Source organism: Scophthalmus maximus, chromosome 9, assembly GCF_022379125.1.
Source record: "Scophthalmus maximus strain ysfricsl-2021 chromosome 9, ASM2237912v1, whole genome shotgun sequence".
Classification (NCBI taxonomy): Eukaryota; Metazoa; Chordata; class Actinopteri; order Pleuronectiformes; family Scophthalmidae; genus Scophthalmus; species Scophthalmus maximus.
In genome coordinates, this window is record NC_061523.1 from 16,180,633 (window position 1) to 16,206,639 (window position 26,007).

Consider the following 26,007-nt stretch of genomic DNA (forward strand, 5'->3'; position numbering starts at 1 on the left):
TTTAAAAGCCATTAATCGTGTCGGTGATGTTAAATATGCCTCGAAGGAGAAGCAGAAATGATTTTTCAGCCGATGCATGGCTTATCCCTGCTGTGCAAATGTGTTGAGTCAGTCTCTAGCAAAAGTGCAAAGGGAAATCCCAGCTTTTATTTTGAAGGATCAGTGCTTGAACCCTCACCTCAGAATGTGTCAAAGCAAAACCCTGGGGGCAGGGGTTATGTGAGCTTGTATAGACCTGATAGCATTCCCATCTGCTGTGACTGTTTGGGCTGCTGCAGGTTACCTAATACGCAACATGTAAGGAGAGCAGTCAGGTTTATTCTGAAGACATAACTAGAAAACAAAGTGTGAGCGTGTGCACGACTCATTGACTCCTGTAGCTCCAGACGCACAGTTGTTTCTGAGGATCTCCGTGTACACTTGCATGCATGTGTTGAAGCGTGACGACTGTAGCGTGAATGAAGTAACAGCCTGTGGTGACGCGCAGAATGAACTACACACGCTCACTCCCGCATGCTCGCATGGCGCAGCATCATCTCTCGGATCACGGCAAATGGCTTCAGTCAAGACAGGACAGCAGGGTATGTGCAATTACTTAAAATATTCTTGTTCGTTATTAAAATACTGTGCAGACGATATTCCAACCTTACCTGTAATCTTGAAGAGAAAGTTTTTTGCGGGATTGAATGTGCTTAAAGTGATAAAGCTATAGAAGAATGTCAAAGATACGACTAAAACAAAAGGCAGAGTAGCACCCACTCACTTGTTATCATTAGTGTTGCTGCTACTATCGTATGTATTTGCACGGCAGAGGCCCATGTATGCGGCCCTGCAAGGTTACTTCATGTGGCTCCTCTGTCCCGCGGGTTTCTCTCGGCCTCTCGCTTCACTCCGTCTCTCTCAATTTGAAGCGTGCGGTGCTGTAGGATCCTGTCTGAGCCGGCAGCAGTGTGCATGCTGATGAGTGCCGACACAGATAAACTGCAACTAATCCCGCTGTCCGTCTTAGCTCATATTTAACCCTTGTTTAAGGCAGCAAGCCAAAAGGAAAAGGAAAATACATCCCTGCTTACAGCACTAGCACGGTGACTGAGGCGTACACACATTTACATAGCACCCCGGGAGCGGCACAGATCGACAACAAATTGGCACTTTTGGCAAATGAGCGTCTGAAGTTAGAGGTCAATGCTTCTAAAGCTGCTTTCAGCCGTGCATTGAAATACAGCCATTTTCCTGAACGTGATTGCTTGAAGCTCAGATTTTGAGAGGCGTCACCTGTGGTCAGCAGAAGCATCCATTCTCTGCGTACGACAACAGAAGCTGCTCACGTGCACTGAAGTCCGGATATTTTCCTAAGGGGCCGTAGGTGAGAACACAAATGTCTGCAAATGTTGCTGCGGACATTTTCCAGGACGTCTCCTGCCAGCACCCTAGTAAAAATGTCTGTAAAATGTCAGAGTGAGTCTGAGTGTGGATACTGCAGGAAAAACTCTACAGGTGCGAAGTCTCTGACTGTTGTGAAGGTCTCTGACTCAGACAATCGACTGCTGCGTTCTTCATGTGTGAATGGCAAACTCAAGACAGCTTCAAATCCGAGGTTCGTGTCTGAAAACCGCTTAACTACTGTATATTCAAATGTCTTTCTACAGAGCAATAATCAACACTATTTGTTTTACCCTCTCCAAAGATTTTTTCCTAGATGCTTCGTAACATTTACAATCCTCCGAAAACTTTGTAGACTTTTAGTCCTCGCTATTCCTTTCTCCTCACAAGAGCTTTTCATCACTCCAAACTACTTCCAGCAGAACATTAGAACTCCCCTTTTTAGAAAGGGATAAAATCATTCTGCCTGTTACTTCCACTCCACTTAACTCTTATCGCCGGACTAACACACCCCTCAACGCCTCCTCTTCCTCCCCTTGCGACACTTTGGTTTCATGTTGTCAAATGTGATGTCGCTCTCTTGGCCAACAAGCTTGTAATAACCCAGGCCAAAGGTTTTACTGTGGCCTGTCTGGACTGGGTGCAGGGTGAGCAGTAATATAACTGCAGAGGAGTGCGCCTGTCATGCATAAATTAAGCCTGCTGTCAAAGTATCGAGCAGGACTGAGCGGTCAGTTGGCCTCATAAACCCCGTGGATCTCTTACTTCCACTCTGCGAAGCATATCGCATATTGAAAGAAACTATTGAAAAGGTTTTCCAAAAAAAAGAGTCGAGCAACAGTTAACTGAGGTTAAACAGTACGATTCCACAAAAATAACATTTACTTTCATATAACAGCAGTGACCAAGTCTATGCCAAGGTTATGGAAAAGCTTTTACATTCGCTACACGTACAGTATAGTTGGATAGTGTTATTCTCTCTCACACACACACATCTATCGGCTCGCTGCTTGTGTCACCCCGTCCCACCCCTCTCATCTTCAAACTTCTTCAAGCGTCACTGACTTCATGTCTCTTTGATCTGTTCACATTCATCAGGTGGTCACACGCTGACATGGCTCCACATGAGAGCTGCAGGAAACGGGAAAAAGTATTTTCTAATTAGCTTATTGCGTCGGTCAGATCTGAATGTGTTGCATGTGCGAATGCCAAAACAATGCCCGAATCACATGCAATGGACGCGTGTGGAGCAACAGTGACAAGGGCGTAGATCCCAGGGTGCACTGGGAGTGCTTGAGGAAATGTAAGCAGCTTAAGCAGCCCGTGATGTTGTCATCTCTTCTCAGCTGAGCTCCCAAAATAACAGGCCCTCTGGGTACAAACTGACAGAGCTGGGCAGGGGACAGTCAACAGACAGACCCAGAACAACCCGGCCCAGATTAGACGAGATCGGACTAGCCCCGTTACTCAGTCCCACTTAAGCTCAAACTGGTCAATTTAACCTTGAGAAGCAGATGTTGTCCCAAAGAACACATGTGCATTTACCTGCTGTGACATTTCTCATCCTCTCTACTCACAAACCTGCACTGCACAGCCCCATTTTTTTTTCATAAAGGCTTGAATGCAGCAGGCAATTTCCCACAAAGCCTTGTATTTTGTGATATCATTGGCTCACGTGTTGGGGGAGTTGACTTTAATGAGAATGCTCTCCGTCTGAGCCTAGCGGGGCTGCTGAGGTGGTTGTAGTGCTGGTGGGAGGTGGATTAATATGTCTCCCTCTCACACAAACGGAACCAATAAGTGGCTCAGCATGCCGGAGAGGGAGGTTCTTACACTTCTATGTGGACAGCAGACAGTGAAAAGTGTTTAAGTCTCCTCCCTGCCCCCCTTTCTCCCATCTAGGTCATAATGTAGGCTATAGGCTACTATATAAGTATGGTAACACAGCATGTGTGTCTGTGAACGGGGGATTTGCATGAAGTGGCCCACTCTCTCTCTCTCTGTGTGTATGTGATGTAGCACATGTATGAGTGTGAGAGCTTGTACGACGTCATGCTTGCGGATGGACGTGTATGGTGTGTTGTTTTTCTCAGCCTCTTTGTGGCGTCTGAGGCAGCACTGGATGTGGATGAGCTCATTTTCACCTGTAAATTTGTCGCTGAATTATTCATCGGCGAGAGCTTACGTGGAGCTGCCAACAAACTATTTCTGGAAAGTCAGCCATTTGAATAGAAAAATATAATCCTCCACAATACTGTACTTTCATGTTTTTTCTTTCTGTTTTTTGTTGTTGGTTTTTTTGGACAAATTTAAAACACAAAGGAGAACAGGGACATTCAAGGGCTTAAAAAAGTATTTAATTTGAATGTGTTTGCTGGAAGCTGGATTTGAATTATGTTTATTTTCTTTCTGCTTTTAAATAGTTGACTTTTTTCATCAATAGAAAGATTGACAACTGCCTGTTTGACAAGATATATGTACAAAAAAAAAGTTGAAGGTAGTGTGTTAGTCTGATTGAACCAAGTATCTGCTGTGAGCAACGTTGAAATGTCACCTGAGACTCTGCAGCTGTGACCGACACTGAGCGGACCTTCAGAATAAACTGACGCCTGACATTAACCTTCCACAGTTGGACATACTGTGGCTAATTTACCTTATAAATAATGTCCATGTCTTTATGACCCATATGCAGTAAGAGCTTTGCTCTTGATCCACTCATGGAAAGAGGGATGGGGCCTTTAAATAGCACATTTTGAGAGAACATATTGTTAAGCTCAGCTGTTACTCTTCAGTTCACCTCTAAAAGACACCTGGTATCATAAGGCTCTCAGAGGCCTTTTCACCTCACAACTTGGCGAATACTTAACCAGTGACATGATTAGTCCCGTGGGGACATTTTCTTTTCAATTCTGTGACATTTGAAACATAATCTGGGGGTCTGTCGTGCACAGCGGGAGAAACCTTTCACCCCCGGTAGAGGTTAAATTCACAGCAGAGGATCTGTTAGCTTGGCCAGGTACCGTCTTCAACCCGTTTAGCAGTGTTTTCAGAAGGGGAATCCGATGACCAATCGAATGTGTCCATATGTATCAGTGGAGACATTTGTCAGTTTAACATGGATGCAGCGCAGGGGGAGTTAATCGTTCCAAACGACAACAGAAAGGGAAAAGCAAGGAAAACAAAACGATGCACTCTTGGTACCAAAATATATAATCCACCATCCATTTTTTTTGTCATTTGTCATCAAACTAACGTTGAGGTTTTTGTCTTGCGGGACCAGGTTCATTTGAGAGATTGATCGGTCGCTGAGCTGTCATCACGCTCTCAGCCTTGGACCGCCATGTTCACAGTTTTGCTCCAACGTAGTGTCATTACACCTGTTTATGGCACAGGTCAGGGGGGAAGAGCACTAAGGTCAGAAGGCTGAGGATGGGGAGGAATGATGATGGATGGAGTGATGTTGTGCTGATTGCTCCTGGAGTAGTCGCCTTATCCTTCGGTCCATGGTGCTTTCCTTTTGAGGGTGACCCTGAGTTGCCAGGTGTGACAGGTGGAGGAATTGGGGTTACATAGGGGTTACATAGACTCAGTGTGCTACATTTAGTCCTCTTTTACAGCCAAATTACATTTGTTTGTAAGAAATGTGACGTTTTCTTTAATGTTTTTAAACACCAGGGTCTTCAAATCTGAATTCGGTGGATAGAACACTGATATTTTTAGATCAATACGATACACATGTGATTTGCAAATGCTTTTTGTTATACAGGCCAGAAATCTGCATCTTTTTTTTGTCTCTCTGTCGGTGTGTTCACTTCTTCTTTGTCTGCAGGTGTCTGCATTGTGCTTCGTAGAATGGTGCAGTCCTGACAGACACCTCCCATCATCTTTGCTGCTTTACCCAGTCCCCTGTGGATAGACAGCTGCCAGCGACAGCTGCCAGCTGTCCTTTGCTGCCAGCGACAGCAAAGGTCACGGAAAACCACGGCTGCCCGCTTTGTAGTTTTCCTAACCTATATTATTACACCTTGCTGTTAAGCCTAACTGGTCATGTGGTACGTGTTATATCATAGATTAATAATCTATTTTATCTCCCACCTTTGCCTTATTTCACTTTAGTTTTTTCTTCAAAATATGAAGCACACAAAAAAGGCTCACTGTGTAGAATAGCGACTTGACCCTAATGGCTTTTTGACGTACCCTGGTAATCAAAGTTGTGCTGGAAAAGTTCAGTTAAGGGAATTGCACTGGACCAGAGGTGCTTTATGTACTGAGCTGCAGTCCCTCCGGATTTTATGGCTTCAATCCATAATGGAGTGTTTGTGGTTCGGTCATATGAAGGACAAAGGACAATCTGGTCTGCATTAGATTTGAACCTGATGGAGTGTGGAGAGAACAGCAGTTTTAAAGTCTGTGATGATGTTGTACATTTGTAAGCTCCTCCATGCTGTTGCCAGTGGTACGTGTGTTCATCTTTTTCTGGCTACGGTCTACAGCTCTGACAAGGGCTGTGGGAGCAGCAGGAAAAAACAAACATATTCAGGCGGAAACATTTCAGACGGATCGTGAGCTCAGATTGCCCAGAGAAACCTGTGATGTGGAACTGGGACACTTCACCTTTTTCTGTCTGTTATGAACTCGATCACTTGATTCTAGAATCAAAAATCTCATTTGGTTCACTGGCGGGCTGTGACCAAAACAGTAAAGGGAGACTCCACAGATTTTACACGTGAAGTCTACCTGTTCTGATGAGCTCCACTCGGGCATTTCAACTGTAAGACAGAAATTTAGTATTATTAACTGTGGGTGTGACGTTATATTGGGCATTCAATATCAAACATAATTCTTTCTGGGCAACCGTCCAAACCCTATAATACTTAATTTACTACAAAGTAAGAACATAAAGAGCTGCAGTTCTCTCATTTGACAAACAAAATACTTGACATTTTGGTTTTCAAAACATCTTAAATGATGAATCAATTATCAATATAATTGCAGATTAATTTTCCTTAGTTGACTAATTGTTGCAGCAAAAATGGAAACACACAATATCTATTTGCTGGATGTTTATTTCAAATATTTATTTAATATCACTGCCCCTTTAATCAGTTCAAAATACAACCAAACCCTGTCATTTATTCACACAATGGGGGAAAAAAAGTTGTTTAATCGTCTCTTGATATTGAAAACCACTTGGTTGTGCAGATTGTCATTGACTTTGTATATTGCGGTTAAGATGAACCTTCATAGCTACAGTTATATAGCATAAATAAATAATCAAAATATAAAATTTTATGGAGAAAACAATGAGGTTTTTTTTAGCCCTTACAAAATGCAAAAAAAAGAGACAGAGCCTTTGAGACTGATTGACAGAGAAGTAGTTTTGACTTTAACCGATCTGCATATGTTCAGTTGTCATGACGGGGTCAAACTCTGGCTGCCATTCAAGACAAGAAACGCTGCTATTGATCATCACACATGATGCGAGTCATGCCCCATTATTTCAAATGCTGCACTCATGAAGCACCAAGGATATCGGGATTATTCTTAGCATCTCTTCGCCTCAGCTGAATGGGACATCTGGCCCTGTAGCAATACAACCATAATAACATGAAGAAATGGATGCTGTGTCAAGAGTCTCTCTTTCCAATGCCATTTTCAAGTGCAGCAATATGGCATTTGCTTCCAGTGTGCTTGACTTTGTGTTAAAACAAAAGGGCAGCACTGCTAGTCCAAAATTACCTATGGAACTGATGAGCACAGATACACCAGTGTCAGTGCCGTCAGTTTAAAGAAAAGCACATTGCTTTAAGACTGGACACTATTTATTATCTGTGTATATTAACAAGCAAGACACTTGCAGGACATGTTCCAGTTTTCCTAGTTTCAGCATATGAACTTCAGGCCTATCCTCAGTAGCATTGTTTAGAACAGCACAAAAAAATATTCCTAATCTGTTGCACTACAGCACAAATGCACATGGCAGTGATTGAATCAAAGCCAGCATTGCTTGCTTCAAATAGCCCTTTGCTGCACATATATGGTCATCAAATATTTAACATACCAGAGTGTAGTTGACAAGGACGTCTGCTGCAGGGGAGCGGTCGATAAAACACATATTTTTATTTCGGGAGCATTTACTGAAGCGACGTCTACAATTTGTTTCAGCGGCAGTACGGAGAAGAATATTCACACGGTTTTTCGACTGCATACAACAGGATATTAATCCTCATCCTGCATACTAATTTATCGCTGCTCATTTTGAATAATGGCTGGCTGCGTTCTGACGAGAATCGAGCGGGACAGTGGACGGCAGGGGAAGAAGACCACTCACAATCCACTCAACAGTGTGGGCATCACAACAGATATCGCTGATGTCGTAATTATTGCTTAATTGTTACAGATGTTCCTCATTAAAGAATTATCAAAACAACTAATAGCCCACATCTCATGGGATCAACTGCCTCATTTGATAGATTCCTGTCACATGATTCCTGTCTCGCAGTATTTCTACTCCGGCCTCGCTGCCCGGGTTCTCCTGTAAAGCCGTGGATGTTGTCATGGTTATTATCTGCAGCTTTGTGAAGCATTTTAAGTGTTTTTTGGCCTCGGCTCCTTCTCATCAGAGGTGGCTGTTCGAATACACACAAACACAACCATTAATAGAGGGGATAGCGCAATCCTTTCTCAGAGCAGGTCGAAGAACATGTACGTACTAGCAAGGTATTGGATTCAGTTCAACAACCTATTCAACCATCGGTAATAAATGAGTGAATAAATGAATGAAATCGATGAAGCCATATAAAAAAAAAACGAGGCTGGAGCTCGACCTCAGACAGAGCATTTCGCTCGGGCTCTCCAGCTGCTCCCCCACAGGCTCGGAGTGAAGACTGTTCTGGAATACTGTGGCAGTCGAACAGGCGGTTTTCAGTTACAGAACCACTTTCACACGGGGATCATCAACAACTGGTGCTTTCCTTCACCTCGCACTGCCCCTCCCCCCACCGGAGCTGCCAGTCAATCGCACATGATATCAATAATATTGCGGATTTTAGCTCGCCGTCTTTTGTCCAGGAATTTATATGGCTCGTGATTAGGAAAACCCGCAACACCACTTGTATAGTTTTGTGCTTCCATTATATCACCAGCTTTTCTCCAGTGGTCCAAAAGTGGTACACTTTATTAACTTGACCCAAGTCTGTTGAAACTGAAAATTGTCATGTTATACATAGAAGTACATACATTAGTTCTAGACTGAAATGGTCAATTCATATTTTAGCCAAAGAAGGAATAGACATGTTTAGTCTACTTAAGTAGTGTTGTGGTCATCAAGCACTGTGATTGAGCAGCTTGGTCGGTTTCTGATTTCTTGCTCCAGGGGTTGATCGTTGATAGCCAGGACACCTATAAGAAAGTTTTGCTAAGCCATTTCCACTGCAAACAATATGCTCTGCTAGATTGTCACCCTCTCGCACTGTGAATGAAACAACATAAACACAGCTGCTGAATGATAAATCAAACCCTATGCCATCTACAGCGGGAGTACATTCAACTACTTCACATTCAGATACCTTATTGATGGGCTTTTTCATGGAGAAAACTATTATCGTCCTAGTTTGTACAAATCAGGCACAACCAGGAACTGTTGTGTTGGCACATCGGACTGACATATAATGCTATTTTAAGACGCCAGTAATCTCTAGAGAAACGTAGACGATAAAACCTCCAGCACCTCAGTTGGTCACCTGTTGGTGGTGAGGGTGCTTGGTCGGCAATTATAGGAAGGGTGTAGATTTCCATTTGCCACTTGTTGTTTGGTTGTTGTCAGTTTTCAGCATATGGAGAGTGTGGGTGGTTTGATAATGCTGAGTGAAGCAGCTGTCTTAAGCAGTTCCTGTGTAATTGTAATCCCTCTGATCAGGCTCTCTGTAAACACCAGATAGTAAACCTAGCCTGGAGCGTCGCACACACACAAACACACACAAGGGAACTATTTTACTCGTTTTCCCACTTCCTCCTTTTTCACAAACCCTTATTTGAAAGCCCCTTGGTCCTCTGTGCCGCCCTCATTTGTGAATTGTTCTTAAAAATCACAGTGTATAATATCAAAAAACAAAATAAAATGAGTTCCCACTTACAGCACTTATGTTTGTGATTGGTCACTGCAGGGCTTAAAATGATGACCCCTCCTCATCCATCCCAAATTTGCACGGATGGTGCCCCTTGCCCTGTTTATGCCTATGACCCAGTGTGAATCTTGTAAAACCGTCACTCAGGATCAAAGTGAGAGGGAGGAAGGGAGGGAGGGGGGAACTCTACCCCATGTATCATATTTAAATCCGTCGAGTGCAGTGCCTGCGTAAGAGGGATGGAATGAACTCTTTTTGCTGCATCGCTCTCGGATGTCAGTTTTTATCTCGGGTGGTGCCAGAAGCTTCTGGATACCCTCCCTCCCTTGTTCAGTGAAGGAGGAAGAGCTCATCTTTCACTCTGTGTTTTTATGACTTGATTTATTCAGTACATTCATTTATTTATTTTTTGTTTTTCAATTCATTTGTAGAGTAAATTTTAATAAAAGTTGTTTTTAAAAATCTAATTTCTCTCTCTTTCTCGCTCCGTGTAGCACTGAGTGGGGGTGGGAGGAAATGTTTGCTAAACTTGCTATGCCTCTGTAAGGCATTTATAAAAGATACACAGCTACATGTCTGGATGGCCTGACTGCATAATTCATGTCCTGGTGAAGAGCTAAATCCTGCACTCCCCTCTCTCCCCTTCTGCTGTACTCAACTGTGTAATGGGTTCTGTGTAGACGTAAAACGCAGGTAACATCGATTAATGCCCAGCCTACCCCCTACACACGAACAACCTGGAACAGTCAGAACCAGAACTGCACTCGACCTACAATTGTAGCTCTTTGTAGACATACTTTATTTATCACATTGTCTTTTGGACGAAACATTTAGTTGTCAAACATCCTGCTTGTACAGTAACACGCTGCATTTGATAACTTAGAAGAACGTGGTGTTTTATTTTCTCATTACACTTGCCTCTCTGTCAATTTCCTTAAATTTGTGTTTCTACAGTGTTTACCTGCTTGTAAATCGCGAGTGACACAAATGATGATGATTACTTCTGTTAGTTTTTTTGTTGGCTTTCATTGAATGTCTTTCAGTTTATATCACCACTGGCATTAGGTCATGCGACATAAGTTATGAAAATGTCATGGTTGATTGTTTAGTCACATTGACACATGCCACGGTAAAATCTGAATATTTGTACACACTGTATATGTACATGTACATACGCACACACACACTGAGGCACATGTTTGCACGCAAAGTCTCCAGATGCTCTGAGGCACCTTGGACAGATGGACTCACATTTTCTATGGACATCGTCTATTATATGTACAAAAAATATTCAAAACGTCTTGAGAGTGTGAAAGAAAATGTTGGACTGGTAAACGGACATTTAAATACGGAACAGACAAAAAGTGGAACATTGTTGATCCTGATTTGTGTTTAACACAATCAAATTATCGTCATGTCCTGCTCTACCGAGACACCACAGAATGTTCCTGAAATGTTCCTGCTGTTGTGAACTCGTATGACTCGAGCAATCTCCTGCTGTGTTCTTCATATGTGAACGGCAAACTGTGGAATATATCCAGACCCTGTTGTCCAGACAGTTTGACTGTTGTGATACTGCTACAGTAGAATGTGTTGTACTGTAGCAAGCCAACAGATCACAATTTTCTGTGGAGCCGTGCAGCTCCATGTTGGCTGACATGGCCTGTACTCTGTACAGTATCACTGTCTCTCTCTGGGGTGGTACTGAGCACCACACTTCCTCTTGGAACTGTACAGTATGAGGTCAACTATTCAGCCGCCGGCACCAGCCGTCGTTGTCCCCGGTAACCCCCTTTCCTTACCATTCAAGTACAGTATGTGAATATCAGTATGTGAATATGTGTGTGTGTGTGTGTGTGTTTGGGACAGTGTGTTGAGCACATGATAGGTTAACAGCTGGGATGACTTGGCTGATGAGGAAAGAAATGTTCAGGCAGGGGAACAGCTGCGAGTGAACGGTATGTTATCCAGTGTCAGACCTCTGTACATGGATTTTTTTTTTTTTAAATGACAATGACGATGCTAATATACTAATATAATAATACCCTATATACGCGAATCTCTATTTTTATTTTAGCCAAACTTTCCAAGTACAACACATATATGTGAAAATATTTCTGCGTCAGATTATCTGACTTCCTGGGTTTACTTCAAGTTTGGACTTGAAATTTTTACATGTTGAACGTATATGGAGGATTAGCAGCTACATTTAAAAAGGGTTTTGCGACAAACTGGTTTGAGCGGTGAAATTGAAAATAGTTAGAGAGTAACATTGAATTACAAAGTTACTGAACACGCAAGGAGTTCATGACGATGGAAGGAGAGAAAGTCTGACCGCTGAGCTCATCTGTCACTCATCTCAGAGCTCATTGACGGGAAAACAGATCTCAGTCGTCACCTTTATTTTCTTTCTTTCTTTCTTTATTACCTCTCAGTGTGTGTCTGTAGATTCAATCACAAATCGTAATAAATGGCTGGATGTTTTCTCAACTTGACAAGGGCAACACAACTAAAGGATATGTGTGTTTGTGTGTGTGTGCGTGTGTGTGCGTGTGTGTATTTGTTCCTCTTAAAATGCATCATCAGGAAACTGAGCCATCAAACACTCATCCCATATATTTGATGATTCAGAAAGCGTTGGTGTTAGCTGTTCCTAAATCTCCGCTCTCCTGGATTTGAATGCTTTATGTAATCTTGCTTCAAGGCCAAGCTAGTTGGGACTCTTGGGTCAATTGAAAGTGTGTTCATGACTTGGTAATGTAGCAGAAGGAGTTGGCCATAATACTGGCATTTTTACTGGGGCCACATTTCATTGTATAGATATGTCATTCATTTGATGGGCACACAATCAAAATAAACTCCTTATCAATGACAGCAAATCCACCATGTTTAAACCAAGTGGTAACCCACCGTGGCATCACCCACTGGTTTGTGAACCATCGTTTTGAAGCCTCCAGTTTGGCATTTTGGACAGCACCATCTTGTCATTTTGAAACCAGAAGTAACCGTATTTTGAGGAGTGGGTGGTGGGGCTGACCACATATAGTTACGATTGTAAAAAGCCAAGGTAGACACGCGGCCCTTTTCATTATTCTCTTTGTCCTCATTCCTGCGCTTTCTCTGTAAAATATTGATCCGTCATTAATGAGAGAACTGAAGAAAAACTGTCTCTGCATTGCTGAAACTCACACTAATGGCGTTAGGTCACCCTCCTTTTCTCTGCTCGGCCTATTACTCCCGTTCTATAAAACTGTACACATGCCTTCACTCCTCGTTCCTTCTCCACCCCCTCTCCCTCTGCTACATGTCCCCCCTCTAATGAACAGGGAAGGCTGTAAATGTGCTTTAATAAACTGCTAGTGTGTGTGGGTTTGATGCCCAGCTGGGATCTGATCTGGTTGGCAGAGGGCAGAGGAAGATGCTGCCCTCATATCTTCTCTGCCAAAGACTGTGTTCTTGGCAGAGGGGCTTGGATCAAGGGCTTTTTTTTCTCCTTTATTTCGATAAAGTAATTAATAAAGAGGCTTGTCACAACTTGTCAAGGCTTAGTGGTAATGTGATCATATGGTGGTACTCGCGACCAATTACATAACTATCACTTTCTTGTGTCACCGTTGTACCCCAATTTTAACCCAACAGTGCTTTGTCAAATTAGACAGGAAGACAAATAAAAAGAAGGATGAAAATGTGTCTTTAAAAAATAAAGTTAGGTTCATACATGTTTTTGGCGTTTGGCAGAGCTGAGGTGTTACGGAGTACTGTGCCAGAACCTGTTGAAACCACACTTACCCTTGGCAATGGATGGAAGTGGAATGGGCTTGCACACTCGGTCAGCAATTGACTGAAGCCCTTTTCAGACATGGAGAATGTTCGAGTCAGATGCGTTTGTAACAGGGCTGGCAGGAAAAGTTCCGGAATATGTCCGTAGCAACATTTAAAGACATTTGCGTTCTCACATACGAACAGGAAAAGTTCAGGAAAATGTCCAGACTTCAGTGCACGTAGTTTGAGACATCCGTAAGTGCACTGGTGGTTGTGACAGAACAGAAGGTCGATCAGGTCACTGCTGCCCCTGCTAAATAGTTCCCATTATATAAAACAGTATAATGTTATTTATTCCAACAAGAACTTAATGCAGCATTTAGTGGGTTAAAATAATCGATTTGACAAAATATTAATTCAGCCCTGACGCTGGTCTACAGCTTTAGGGTGTCGGACGATTGGTCTGAGTTATGCTGTTATTCATGATCCCGCAGTTCGTACTCTCCGCCTCTGAGCTGCTCGTCTCCCACTGAGACCAGCTCCTGTTATGCAACTTACCAGACGACAGCGTTCTGTTGGCAGAGAGCATTTTCTGTTTGGGGCCACTCCAACCACTGGAGGACACATTTGTGACTTGAGCAAACTTTGAAAATATAAAGGTAAATTATATTCCACGTTGCCACGTTGTCAAATACGCTTTCATAAAGACTGGAGGCAGGTAATTCAATTCATCTTTCTAGTCAAGTATCACAAAGTTTAGTATGTTTCACTCTTTACACCTTGGCTAAGAATTTAGTCAATGTCTATATAGCTGCATACGCTTCTTCTTTTTTTGTAGCATGGAGCAACACGTGCTGCTTGGAGCCAAGTACAGGCAGGCACTCACTGACTGACTGAAATTTCACCTTTAAAAACAGAACATCATTAAAAGTCATTCTTCCTGAGGGCTTGTGGTGACTTCATTATTTTTTAAATTCAAATTCTGATTTGAAATGCAGAACAGCATATAAGGTTGCCAACATCCAAGGTTGGCAACAGGCATCTTCAGAAGATTACCCATTACATGATCTTTATGTGCCCCCTCACTGAGCACATTAAAGTCAGTAGGTGTCAAACCACAGCGAGATGTACAGGTGAAGTTTGACATCTGACAGCGAGCACGAAATCAACATGAATAGAGCAAATAAGAATCATATGTGCCTTTGAATCCGATTTTGACATATCATAAGCTATTTGGTGTCACTTAATGCTCAGGCTTTGTTGATCCTATTACACTTGAACCTCTTCCCTCAGTGTTTCAGTCTTTCCGATCTCAAAGGCCTGATGATCGGCAGGTCGTAGTATGTGCTTCACAATCCTATTTGCTCTTGTCGGCTGTTAATTGCCGTGAAAGGAATCCTTAGCATTAATCCGCTTGAGCAGGAGTGTGAGTTTGATCCCTGTCTGTTGACACGATATCCATGAAAAATTTTCAATCCATGATAGGGACGGATGTGTGCATGACAATATTTATTGGGTCATGTATGTGTGTGTGTGTAGAGATGCAAAAAAATAGTGTGAGTGTAAGCGAGTTCAGACCCAAATAGTATTAGAGTAAAAATTTGGATTTTTTCAAGCCAACTGTTCATTCATGGGTTTTAAACCTCCATAATGGAACGACTGGGTATAAATAATATTTTTCAGGGTGAAAACGTGAGGCACGGATTGCTTTTATAAATTAGTGTTCAGTCGTCAGTCACTGTAATGGGACATAAAAAGCAAAGCAGCCCTAATTTTTAACATACATTAAATTCATGAGAAAACAGATGGAATATGACGTACAGTATATCGCTTACTAATCACGTGGGAGTGTGAGGACTGATAACCCTGGGGCTAAGGAAGCTGTCAGAATGAGGCAAAATGGTCTCTCTGCAAGGCCACTCCTTGATGCTGGATCAATATTTTATTCATATGAGCGCTGTATATGTCAATCACCGGGCCTTCACCAGCAGTTTCATCACATTCATCTCTGCAGACATGTTGTATTGGCAGGCAGCGTTATTGCTCTTAAACTCCTCCACTTGCTCATTCCCATGTCCTCCAAACGACTGTGAATCGTCGACCCCAGGACAAAAGATATTGCCGAAAAAAAGAGAAAAGATTTGTGACATAAAAAAAAGATAAAGCATTAATATGAAACAATAAAGGTTTTTTTATCACCAGTTTCGCCACATGACATAAAGTAGAGAAATATCACGCAGCTGTGCAATACCACTAAAATGATGAATTATTCACATTCACACCATCCTAAAATAATTGAATATGGTCTCAGTTGAAATATAGGACCTTTGTAGTTTGCAGTTTTTAATCATGTTCAAATAATCAAAGAAAATATGGGCCCCAACATACAACCACGTATGCCACAGTCTCACATGTTCTTTCCACCCAAGTATAAGTTCATGAACAAGGTTATAAAATAACCTTTGGACAGCACAGCTCCCTCAAGTTGGGCCTGGGATATTCCTAATGCAACATGGTAGCCACAAGGCCAGGAACTCAGCAGTGGTTCGGAGACACAGGAAAGCCATACTCCCTATAACAGAAGGTGAGTGGCCTTCATAAAAAAAAATTGCTATATAACAGCCCAATGCTTCCGACTCTGTACAAGCACCATCTGTGAAAATTGGTATATCAGTTACTGCTCACAGTGCAAAGTACAAAGAATGAAGTCAACCTCTACAGATGGCACAAAAGAAGAAAACCGTTGCTCACAACACTGCAGAATTTAACTTTGCCAAATGATAGATATGAAAGGTGGCCTGATGAATATTTGCAGCACATACTTTGGTCGGATGAGACCAAAATAAATCTGTTTGGATCAGATGTTGGGGGGGGGGTCCAGCTTGTTTGGCATGGACCTGAACAGGACAAAGTGACGCCACCATGCTGACTGTGAAACACCGATGTGGGAGTGTGCTGATATGTGGCTGTGTGAGAGCGGGGGTTGAAATGAAGTGGAGATGACATTTATTGATGGCACAAAGAATGCGAGTTTGTAATCGCTGAAAGAAAAGATGACTCAATGAGCTTCATGGCACGAGAGGAATTCTCCATGACAATGATTCTAAACACAAGCAAAAAAATTACACAAAAGATTTTGAAGCAACACAAAGAGTCAACTTTTAAGACTGATAGAGCATCTCATCCCAGATTTGTGCAAGATTATCAAAGCCCAGGAAGATCAAATCTAAAAAAATCAAGACTGATATATACATTTTTTTTTTTTAAATAAAAGAGTGGAATCTCACAGATGAAAGGTGTGCTCACTTTTCGAGTAGTTGGATCTTTAGAATGGCTATTTTATTATAGTTTAAATAGTCAAACATGTCTGCTTTTCAAATCATGTGCCATTTTTCTTCTTTGGTTTTAGCTGAAAATGAATAAAACTGTATTAAATGGGCACAGTAAGAAATTACTTAACATTTTAGTGATATTGACCAGGGGTGTTTAATAGTGTAAATAAGAAAATGGCAGACTGCCCTCTGAGGCAGATCCATAGCATCTTTATGTATCAGAATAAATGAATTGCTCTGGTGCAGGGAGCATGACTGGGACCGTGACATTATTGTGCTGCATTTGAGTTATTGCCAGCTTTAATGGAATTTGTTTTCTCTGTATCTTTTATGCATCTTGCCGTCTTTATACTAATGAAATGAGACCCTCACATATGTTTTAAATATATATAATATAGAGACAGAGAATGAGCAAGCAATGATGAAGGTACACTAAAGCCTTGGCTTAGATGTAGTCATGGACACAGAGACCTGGAATTATGACTGTTGAGTTCTTATTTTCCCCCAACAGTTTCATATTTATTTAGATTGACATCCCTCTTTGTTTCAAAGAAAAACCTCAAGTTCAACTTGACTTACTTACTCTGCCGCCTGCAAGGTGACTTACAGCCACAATGGAACTATTCTTTCTCGAGATGCAGCCAGCTGAACCAAAGGCCTCCCAGAAGACAATGTGCTAGATTCTGCTCCTCGTAAAACCACATCCAGGCCAGGCTATTTTTTGCGACACAAACCTTAGCCTACAGACCGGTGTCTGTGCTTAATTCTGATTCTAATTTGGTGAGTAAGCTATTTGTCAAGTCGTGATGAATGCGATCCACCTTCTTGATGGATAAAAGCCATGACTTGAGTAAATTGTGCAGATTGCACCTCATAAATGGAAGCGTGGTTCATTTCTCTGGACCCGGCGGTGCTTCAGCTGATTGCACACGTCCTTGAACCCCGTTTGAACATGATGCCGATGGCATTTGTGAGCCTGGGTGTCACTGATGATGCTCTGTCACATTGAGCCTGCTCATCCATCCAACAGACGTAGCCACACACGAGCAGACGCACGGCACACACTCATTGCATATCACTTGCTTCATATGCCATCAGGTAAATACTGCCCACACAGATAGCACATATTCCATACTGTTGCCATAAATCCTGAACATGCCCCGTCATCCATAAGAGGCCTTAAACAGATGAGCAACTAACCAAAGCAGGATACAATCTCACCCCATCCCCCTACTCCTATTTATACCCACTTCTCCTTACTATAAGATTTATTCCTGTCAGAGGGGCAACAACATCCATTTCAGTCTTCTGAAGGTCCAGTGTGGCAACACTCACCGGTGGCTGTAGATCACTGCCAATCATGAACCTGGCTGACAGCTCACTCTGAGTGGCTGCTGCTCTGATAGAGAGTGAGGTCCCAGGCCCGGCCGTGTCATCCATCACCGATCCTTCAATCCCAATATACGTTCTTCATCAAGGCAGGGGCGAGGATGAAGGAGACGGTGCCCCACCCTCCCCTGTACATCCTCCCAGTCCCACCGTCATTCAGTTTTATTACCCTTGATGAGCAGGCGGTAAGTGGGCTGGTTAATAAACGGTGACTGGAATCAGACATGTATTGAAGTTCTCAAAAGTCGATTCTCAATGTCGTCCACACCCTCACAGCAGTTTGCACCTCAGCTATTTGAGCTCACTGAGAAACACTTAGTGTAGCAGACGGGAAAGTGAGGATGACAGAGAGTAAGCAACTGCAGAGTGCATTATTGTTTGTGCCAGGGAAGGTGAAGTTCACTCCTTTGCCATCTAACCTGTGGAAAAGGAACAGTCATGCCTGCCATGTGCAGATGATACAACCTGATCAAACAATTAGAGTACTTATCAGAATGTAACTGATATAAAGTGACAGTTTTTCTTGGTTCATCAGTGTTGTTTTCTATCGACACACCGAGAGAGAATCTCATTCTCTCTCCATGAGCATTTTAATAGGTATATTAAACAGCCAAATTATTTTAGCTTAGCTTGGCTGAATGTCCATTAGTTCAAGCACAGTAGCAGCACCTCTGTGCCTCGGGAGCAGAGAATGGGGTCATACTCCGGAAAGGAAACTTAGCTCTGCTCATTCCAAAGCACCATTATGGTTTCAGGAGAGCTTGGGTTGTCTTGGCGAAGGGCTGCAGTGGAGAGCGTCAGTTGGGTTTTCCAGACGGTCTGCCGGTGTGGAGGTATTAGTGTATGGCAGATCATTCAGGAGCCAGAAGGAGCCACTGAGATACTAATAGGGGGAAAAGGCATGTGGTGATTAATTGTGCTGGCTGTGGAACCCTGATTAACTATCACCTGTTAGTGTCTGTGTGTGTGTGTGTGTGTGTGTGGTTGTTTTATGGGCTAAAAACACAAGAGAGTCTTGTGTCAGGCAATGTCTGGCCTGCTGGATAGTGTACCTGCTGCTTTTGGTTTACAAACATTCATTATTATAATCTGTCTTCAGGATTTGCAGCCCAGTCTACTGCTAACAAAGTGTTTAATTCCGTCTGTAGTTGTCTACGGTGAGGTTTGAGTTCAGTTATTTTTTACACCACAACTACACTAGAATCATATGTACTGTACATACTGACGGGCTATTGAACAGTAAAGCCAAAACAAACAATTAAACAGATTGAAGCAATGTGGTGCAAAACACTAATGCATTCAGACCAAACGTCAAGCACATTTTTAACCCAATGAGACTACATACAAAGTAAATGCAAAGAATTTCGTGTCACTTGCATCGGGCGACACAAATTAATAACAAAAGACGCAAGCATTTACGCCCTTCACATCTTCCACTCATATTGAAATATTTGAACTTTAGAATACGATTAGCGTGACGCGATGTCGCAAAGCCGATTAGCTGAGATTCTCCCGACGTCACTGACGTCAGTGTCCCAAGTTCCTTGTATGTAGTACCGATTTTTATTTTCATCTTATTTTGGTTTGTCTGCACGCGCGTGCTCTTCCTGAACTTTTTTGTTTCTGTGCACTATTGGTCACATTACAGCACATGGACGTCGCTATGTGAGATTCTGTCAGTGTATTTAGTAGTGTAGTGTTTTCTTACAGGAAGTATATACCGAGGCAGCACTTTAATCCATTCATGATGCAGCTCTCTGAGAAAGCTGAGATTTATACAAGGCCATGATATTTCCACAGAATGGAAAACGTGGATATCAGGTCATCAAATGTGGGAAAATGGGTCATGAGTCACGTGTGTGAATTTTCCTCAATCTTCGAGATGCCATTTTTCTTGTGAGTCTAGCTAAACTGAAAATTGAAAATAATTATGTTGGTAATACATGTTGTAAATGGAAGTGGGGTAGTGGTGATGGATACTAGTCATTTTCATAAAGTAGAAAATGTATCAGAGAAGCTTGGCACTCAAATCCATTAAGAAAAGAAGATACAATTTATGTGGGATGGTTTCGCTCGTAGCTAATCCATCGACCCAGATAAAATAGGTCAATGATCAAAGCCAAGCAAGGACTGTGCCCAGAAGAGGACAGATGCAGTAGGTCCAATACACAGACAGAAACACAGGGCGTTTCACAGGATCCCAGGACAGAATCTCTACAGACACAAATGCATTGTGTGATGTTGTTGAATGTCTTATCATTGTAACTTACAGCAAGCATGACTTCATGTAAACGAACCTGGCCACCGCGGCGTGACCAGGAGGCCTGTGCATGGCTTTCCATCTGCTTGCCTTCCTCATACAGTAAATGGGGTGGATATGCTGTGGTCGGGGGGGGGGGGGGGGGGGGGGGGGGGGGGGGGTGTCATCATACACCACCTAAACTCAGTTCAGTTTAAGCGAAGCTGACTTGGTGGATACAAACGCAGACTGCACGCTTGCCTTGGTATCGCAAAGCCTTTTCTTCCTCTACCAGCCCCAACGTCACTTCATTTAAAGTGCAGCAGTTCCTGGTTCTGCCATAACACTGATTTTGAACGTCAAACTGTTCCTGTTTCCTTTTGTCTTTTCTTTGTGTTATTTGATCACTTTTCTTTTTCAGCGACCCTGGATATATTTAACAGAGCCCTCACTGTTGTGTATCTGGTTGTCTTTAATTTGAGTTTTTTAGTGAGCTTATGGTTTTCTTCATCTAGGCCTGTCTATTTCTTTCTTATTGTCTTCTGTCCTCTCATCTCCGAGCTGTTACTGTTATTTAAAGCTATAGCTGTTCCTAATGTTTGACGTCTGTTCATTTGCCTGTGTTTCTGCCCTGTGTTTCTTGCAGTTGTTGTTGTTGTTTTCTTGTGTTTCTGTGCGTGGTGAGCTTTCTAACCCCAGTTCATTCTGTTATGGCACCACCGCAGTCCAGGATGACGCTGCCCCAGGTACCCAGGAGTACATTATGTTACGGCAGGACTCCATCCACTCTGCGGATATAAGGAGTAAAGGGTCCCCCTTTCGTGCTAAGTGTCACGAAATCTTCTGCTGCCCGCTGAAGCAAGTCGTCCACAAAGAAAGCTCAGAGCCCGAAGGTTTGTTCGCACCCCCTCTTTGTTATGATTTGCTGATGCTCCTCGCCTCACCTGCCTACTCCCGTCTTGTTTGCCCCCCTCTCTCATATTCTGTGTGAACTGATAGTTCTCCACCCCTCCGAACTAAGTTCTCTTTCATTCCTGTCCCATTTTTAGACAGCATCTGGTGTGCTTCTGCCCGTCTCCAGCATGTGTGTGTTTGTTCACATACGTGTGAATCCGTGTAGGTGTGAGGGTCTGCGTGTGTGTGCGTGTGTATTTGGGCATAAGACTGAATGCTTGGGGCATGTTTGCTTTTCCCAGGGCACCTCTCCCTTACTGCCCCTGTACAGTGTGGTGTATTTGTGCGTGCGTGCGTGTGTGACTGTCTGCATACCCTATATGTTGGACTGAGGAGCATAGCATCTGTAGCTCCTGCCCACCACCTCCCCATACCCAAACCATTAACTCGGTCATTGCCACCCTGAGGCGCATGCACAGACCAAAACAAAGTGCAAAAATGAAAAGGGGTTGTAGACGTAGGCAGCTGCTGCCGTAATGAGTTCAATGACGGGGCAGTTTCAGTATGTGCATCCACTTCAACTCATTGAACAAAAAAGGGGGAACTCTTTCATCTTCCTCTCCTGAAGACTACGTGAGATTGAAAGGTTTCATATTCATGACTAAACAATGATCTACTCAGCTACAGACTGCAAGTCAGCAATTCCCCCCTCTTGTTCCCTTTGCTTCTTTCTGCTTGTGGCTTTATAGTCTTACAGCTTAGATAATCAGTCCGTCCTTCCTTCCTTCCTTCCCATTAATGCCCCCCTTCCGCAAACTTGTTCACCTTTTCCTCTACCTCCATTTCTTTCTCCTTCCTCAATGGTTGCAGCAGCATGACAATATGTCTGCAACCTGTCTATGTTATCAGCCTTTGTACAGTAGGGACATGCAGTAAACTAAAAAACCTAAAAAACAAAAATCAAAACCCTCTGTGCTCCAAGCATGCAACCATTCCCTGCACTGTCTGGTACGCAGGCTCTCTGAATGCCTCATTTATCATCGCTCCCCCAATAGAGTGCTAAGATTGTAGAAAATTGCTTTTCTTTGCAGACATCCAGCTAGGTAAGATATGAATTATATCACTACTGATGTGTTTTCTGCAATGCATTGCTCTATATTCTCTTGTATCTAAAAGAGGGCCATGTTTTGTACAGTATTTGGAAACTAAAATGTCAGTAAACCTGTTGAAGGTTGTCTGTGTAGCCTCTGAAGGACTCCAACATTTGCACTTATCCTTGTGAGAAGGAGAGAGATAGAGAGATTAAAAAACTGGAATCTCGAGCAGAGGTCTGGCTGGAGACTTACAGATGTATTATTCAGTTTGGATGCGGCTCCAGTTGGACGTGACTGGATTTACAATAGAAGGAGGAGAGAACACACATCCTACAAAACAGAGATGTCAGCTCATATTTTGCCAGCAGGTATAAGTAACACATATACAACAATGAGCTGGGTGACAAATTAAAGGAAAACCCCAACATAAAGTGACTTAGAAATTGGGTTCCGCCAACCAATGGGGGCATTGTCACCGTGTTTCCTTCAATTTTTCACCAGTTTGTATTTGCACTCAGGTTACTTTTGTAGGTAAAGCAGTTTTTATTTTGAAAAGAAAAAAAACAAGATGGTTGTTTGTTGTGGGAGGTCTAAGCAAGAGGGTCAGCAACAGCATCCCCTCTGCTTTGTGTTGCACTTTTGATTTGAAAACACTTACAGTAGCTAAAGGTTAAGTAGAGTTTGTAGTTTGTGGCTTGCAGCGGAGTTGGTTGAGTGCGGACTAGACCAGTGGCTTTTTGACTCGAGACCCACCAGAGGCCTCCGGAGGGTGAAAGCTAAAGTTTGTTGCTGTTAGCGAAGAATTTGGTGAAAATCGTTTCACGTGCCACTGGAGAGATGTTTCACAGAACAACATACCAGCAGCACATGAGCTTGGAGTGTACCCCAGAGAATAAATTCAAATCAAATCAGTTTATCCCGTGTGGAGGTGTAGGGAGCATAAGAACACAGAGAGCACCTGACGCTCTTACCCTCGTCCTCAGGCCTGTGTGTGCCGCCTGCTGTCAGACTGTTTGTTCTCTATCTTACTCTCTTTGACTCAGTCGGTGTCACCACCTCCAAATTCCTCCTCCTCTTCTAAAATCACTCTCTCTTGTTTCCTCTGCTTCTGTCTCTCTCTCTCTTTGGCTCCACAGCAGAAACAAAGGATGGTGCCCGAGGGGCAGATGTGTAAATATTCCATCCATAATTCAAACGACTGCAAGACTGTGTGTATATAGTTTCAGGCGGTGCCATATATACACAGACAGACGGATATCCATATAGAGATGTAAACACGGGCGTGTGAGGCATGGCAGTTAGCATTTGTGTGAGTTTAGATTACAGAAGTTTTCTAATGCTGAATGACTTTATTTGACTCGATACTTTCTGCTATTGAGTTATATTATGTATAATTAAGAAAAGGAAATAAATTAAAGTCTAATTAGGCCAACAGCACTATACGCCTTGATCTAATCAGCTACCAGTTAACCTATTTCAGTGTTTAGCAAATGCGAGTGCCAAGGTTCACTAAAGCAGTGTAATGAAATCAGCAATGCACAACATCTAGTCCACTATCTAATCTGTTTTTGCCTTATTGACAAAAAAACTCATCTGCTGCTCACTCAGCCAGGAAAATGTAAGCAGAAGTGCAGTAGGAATGAGTAGCCCCATCCATTTCCCACACCCAATGTAAAATGCATGGCGGTGATTCACCACAAGTTGACATGACGCAAATTACATTTAAGGGGCCAGTGTTGCTCCTTGTGAGAGAGCAGTCCTGCACACGGCCGCAGTGTTGACAAGAGACAAACACGCAGCCCCGGGATGCACTTGTGCTCCAATTGAACGGCTTGTTTAATTTTCTTTTCTTCTTTTTTCGTCTGACTTTCTGCATGAAAGCAACAGCTCTGTTTGTCGAAGTCAATACATAAATAGACTATGCATGAATAAATAATGTGTCTGATAATGTGATTTGGTGCCTTGAGAGAGTAAGCTGGCAGGAGAGTGTCAATGTCCCATTAGCATTGTATGTTCTTCTGTAGGCCTCAACGGACCTCTCTGCTCCACTGTAAGAGCTCAAGAGTGCAAAATTTGCATCGTACGTAGCATGTAGATTTGCTCATGTCCATATGGGCAGTGAGTGCACCTGAGGAGCTTTAAGTGACAGTAAAAAGACCAAATAAGACAATATATATGTCAAATAACAATTATCAATATGTTCTATATATTATCAATAAATATCAAATTAAATTGCAAAATAAACGGTGAAATCAGCCTTTCTAAAGTAGAACAGTTACAACATTTGGAATAGAAAAGGAGTAAGTGCATGTCCAGTTTGGTGTAACTTAAACCTTATGTATGTATTTTCTTCTACACTATTACTCCTCATATTTAGCCTGACATTTTGATAGTGTTCATTAGTGGCTCCTCAGGGGCTTGAGCTAAAGGCACAGACAAATAGCAGGAGTGGGTGTATAGGACAACATTAACGCGATAGTAATACTCCGGAGACAGGCGTAGAAGTGAGGCTGAGTAAAGTTGCCAGGCCTATTACGTTAAATCATTCCCTGTTTAATAAGACTTAGCTTTAATTCGCCTCCACATCTCAGGTCCTCTCCTCGTGGCAAACTCAGTTAGAGCTACGCAGAATGAAATCAAGGAGCAAATGAACCACAACCCTTTCGTTCACAAATACGGTAAAACGGTTATAAATGAATATCACAAGTGTTTCTATAGATTTGCTATGATGCACTGTACAGTTCATGTATATGAAGCATACTGCTCACACTCTTATTTTGTACTGTGCCACAGGGGAAAATTTGGCCTGAACCTCTGTTGTTTTTCTTACATATAAACTGTAGATACAGAATAATACATGTGGCAAATTATCACAACCTTTTTTCTAACTTTTCCATCATTAGTAGCTTGTGAGCTGAGCAGACTGCCTGTTTTTCTTTGCCCAATACAGCCACAGAGACTGGAAGAGTGAAAGGACACAGCATTCAGGACTTGACCAAGTGGGAGGTTTTATCTGAGCAGTCCACATCTGTTGACTCAAATGTGTGTGTGTGTGTGTGTGTGTGTGTGTGTGTGTGTGTGTGTGTATATAAATATCCCGTCTGTTTGCTGTCCTGGTTCCTCAATGGTGGAACAAGCTCCCAATTGACATCAGGACAGCAGAAACCCTTCAATCTTTCCGTCGCAGACTGAAAACTCACCTGTTCATACTGCACCTTAATTTCTTGAATCATTACATAAAACAAACCCAAAATTAAAATAAAATAAAATGGAGCACTTGAAGCTGTTTTTGCATTTTTTATAAAGGTTTAGGTACTCTGATGATTCTTGCAGTTTTTGGAGTAATATTTTTCATGGCTGAATGCATTTATTCAAGGTGTCAGGTAAATGACTGTAATGTAATGTATAAGACTATTGTATGTAGGATTGTTTTTTAAATTTTCCAGGTAGGAAATGGACTAATTCATATTTAGCACATAAGGAATACAAAGAACCAGGTACAATGCAGCAGTAATATGTTGTTTTATCTTCCACATAGTCAAATGCAGCACGGCCACATTCGCAGCATTACTGGACACAGATAGACCTCATCGTTCCTACTGCCTGACTCAGCTATGACAAATCCTTCACCCAGTTTGACACTAAAATCCCATCTCATGTCACTAATGGACTCTGTCCATTATTGTTTTATTCAGTAATAAAAGAGCATTCCTCTTAAAACTGCAGGTTTTGCTCTAAATCTGAGGTAAACAGGAACTAATCGGTAGAGTAGTCTGGTTAAGTGACTG

General features: G+C 42.5%; 2 protein-coding genes across 5 annotated transcripts in view; one reads left to right on the top strand and one right to left on the bottom strand.

The window, feature by feature from the left end:
• f9a (coagulation factor IXa) overlaps positions 1-26,007 on the bottom strand; it is a 109,276-nt gene that overhangs the window by 29,191 nt on the left and 54,078 nt on the right. The window lies entirely within an intron of this gene.
• fgf13a (fibroblast growth factor 13a) overlaps positions 1-26,007 on the top strand; it is an 81,466-nt gene that overhangs the window by 16,162 nt on the left and 39,297 nt on the right. For 2 of the 4 annotated variants that reach the window (XM_035649391.2, XM_035649390.2), the window contains exon 3: positions 20,957-21,124. The exons of 1 other annotated variant lie outside the window; for it this stretch is intronic. In XM_035649391.2, coding sequence (XP_035505284.1) covers positions 20,957-21,124 — 168 coding nt within the window. Of the gene's footprint in view, positions 1-369; positions 582-20,956; positions 21,125-26,007 lie in introns of those variants that run through there. One more of the 4 variants, XM_035649389.2, reaches the window with a different exon arrangement.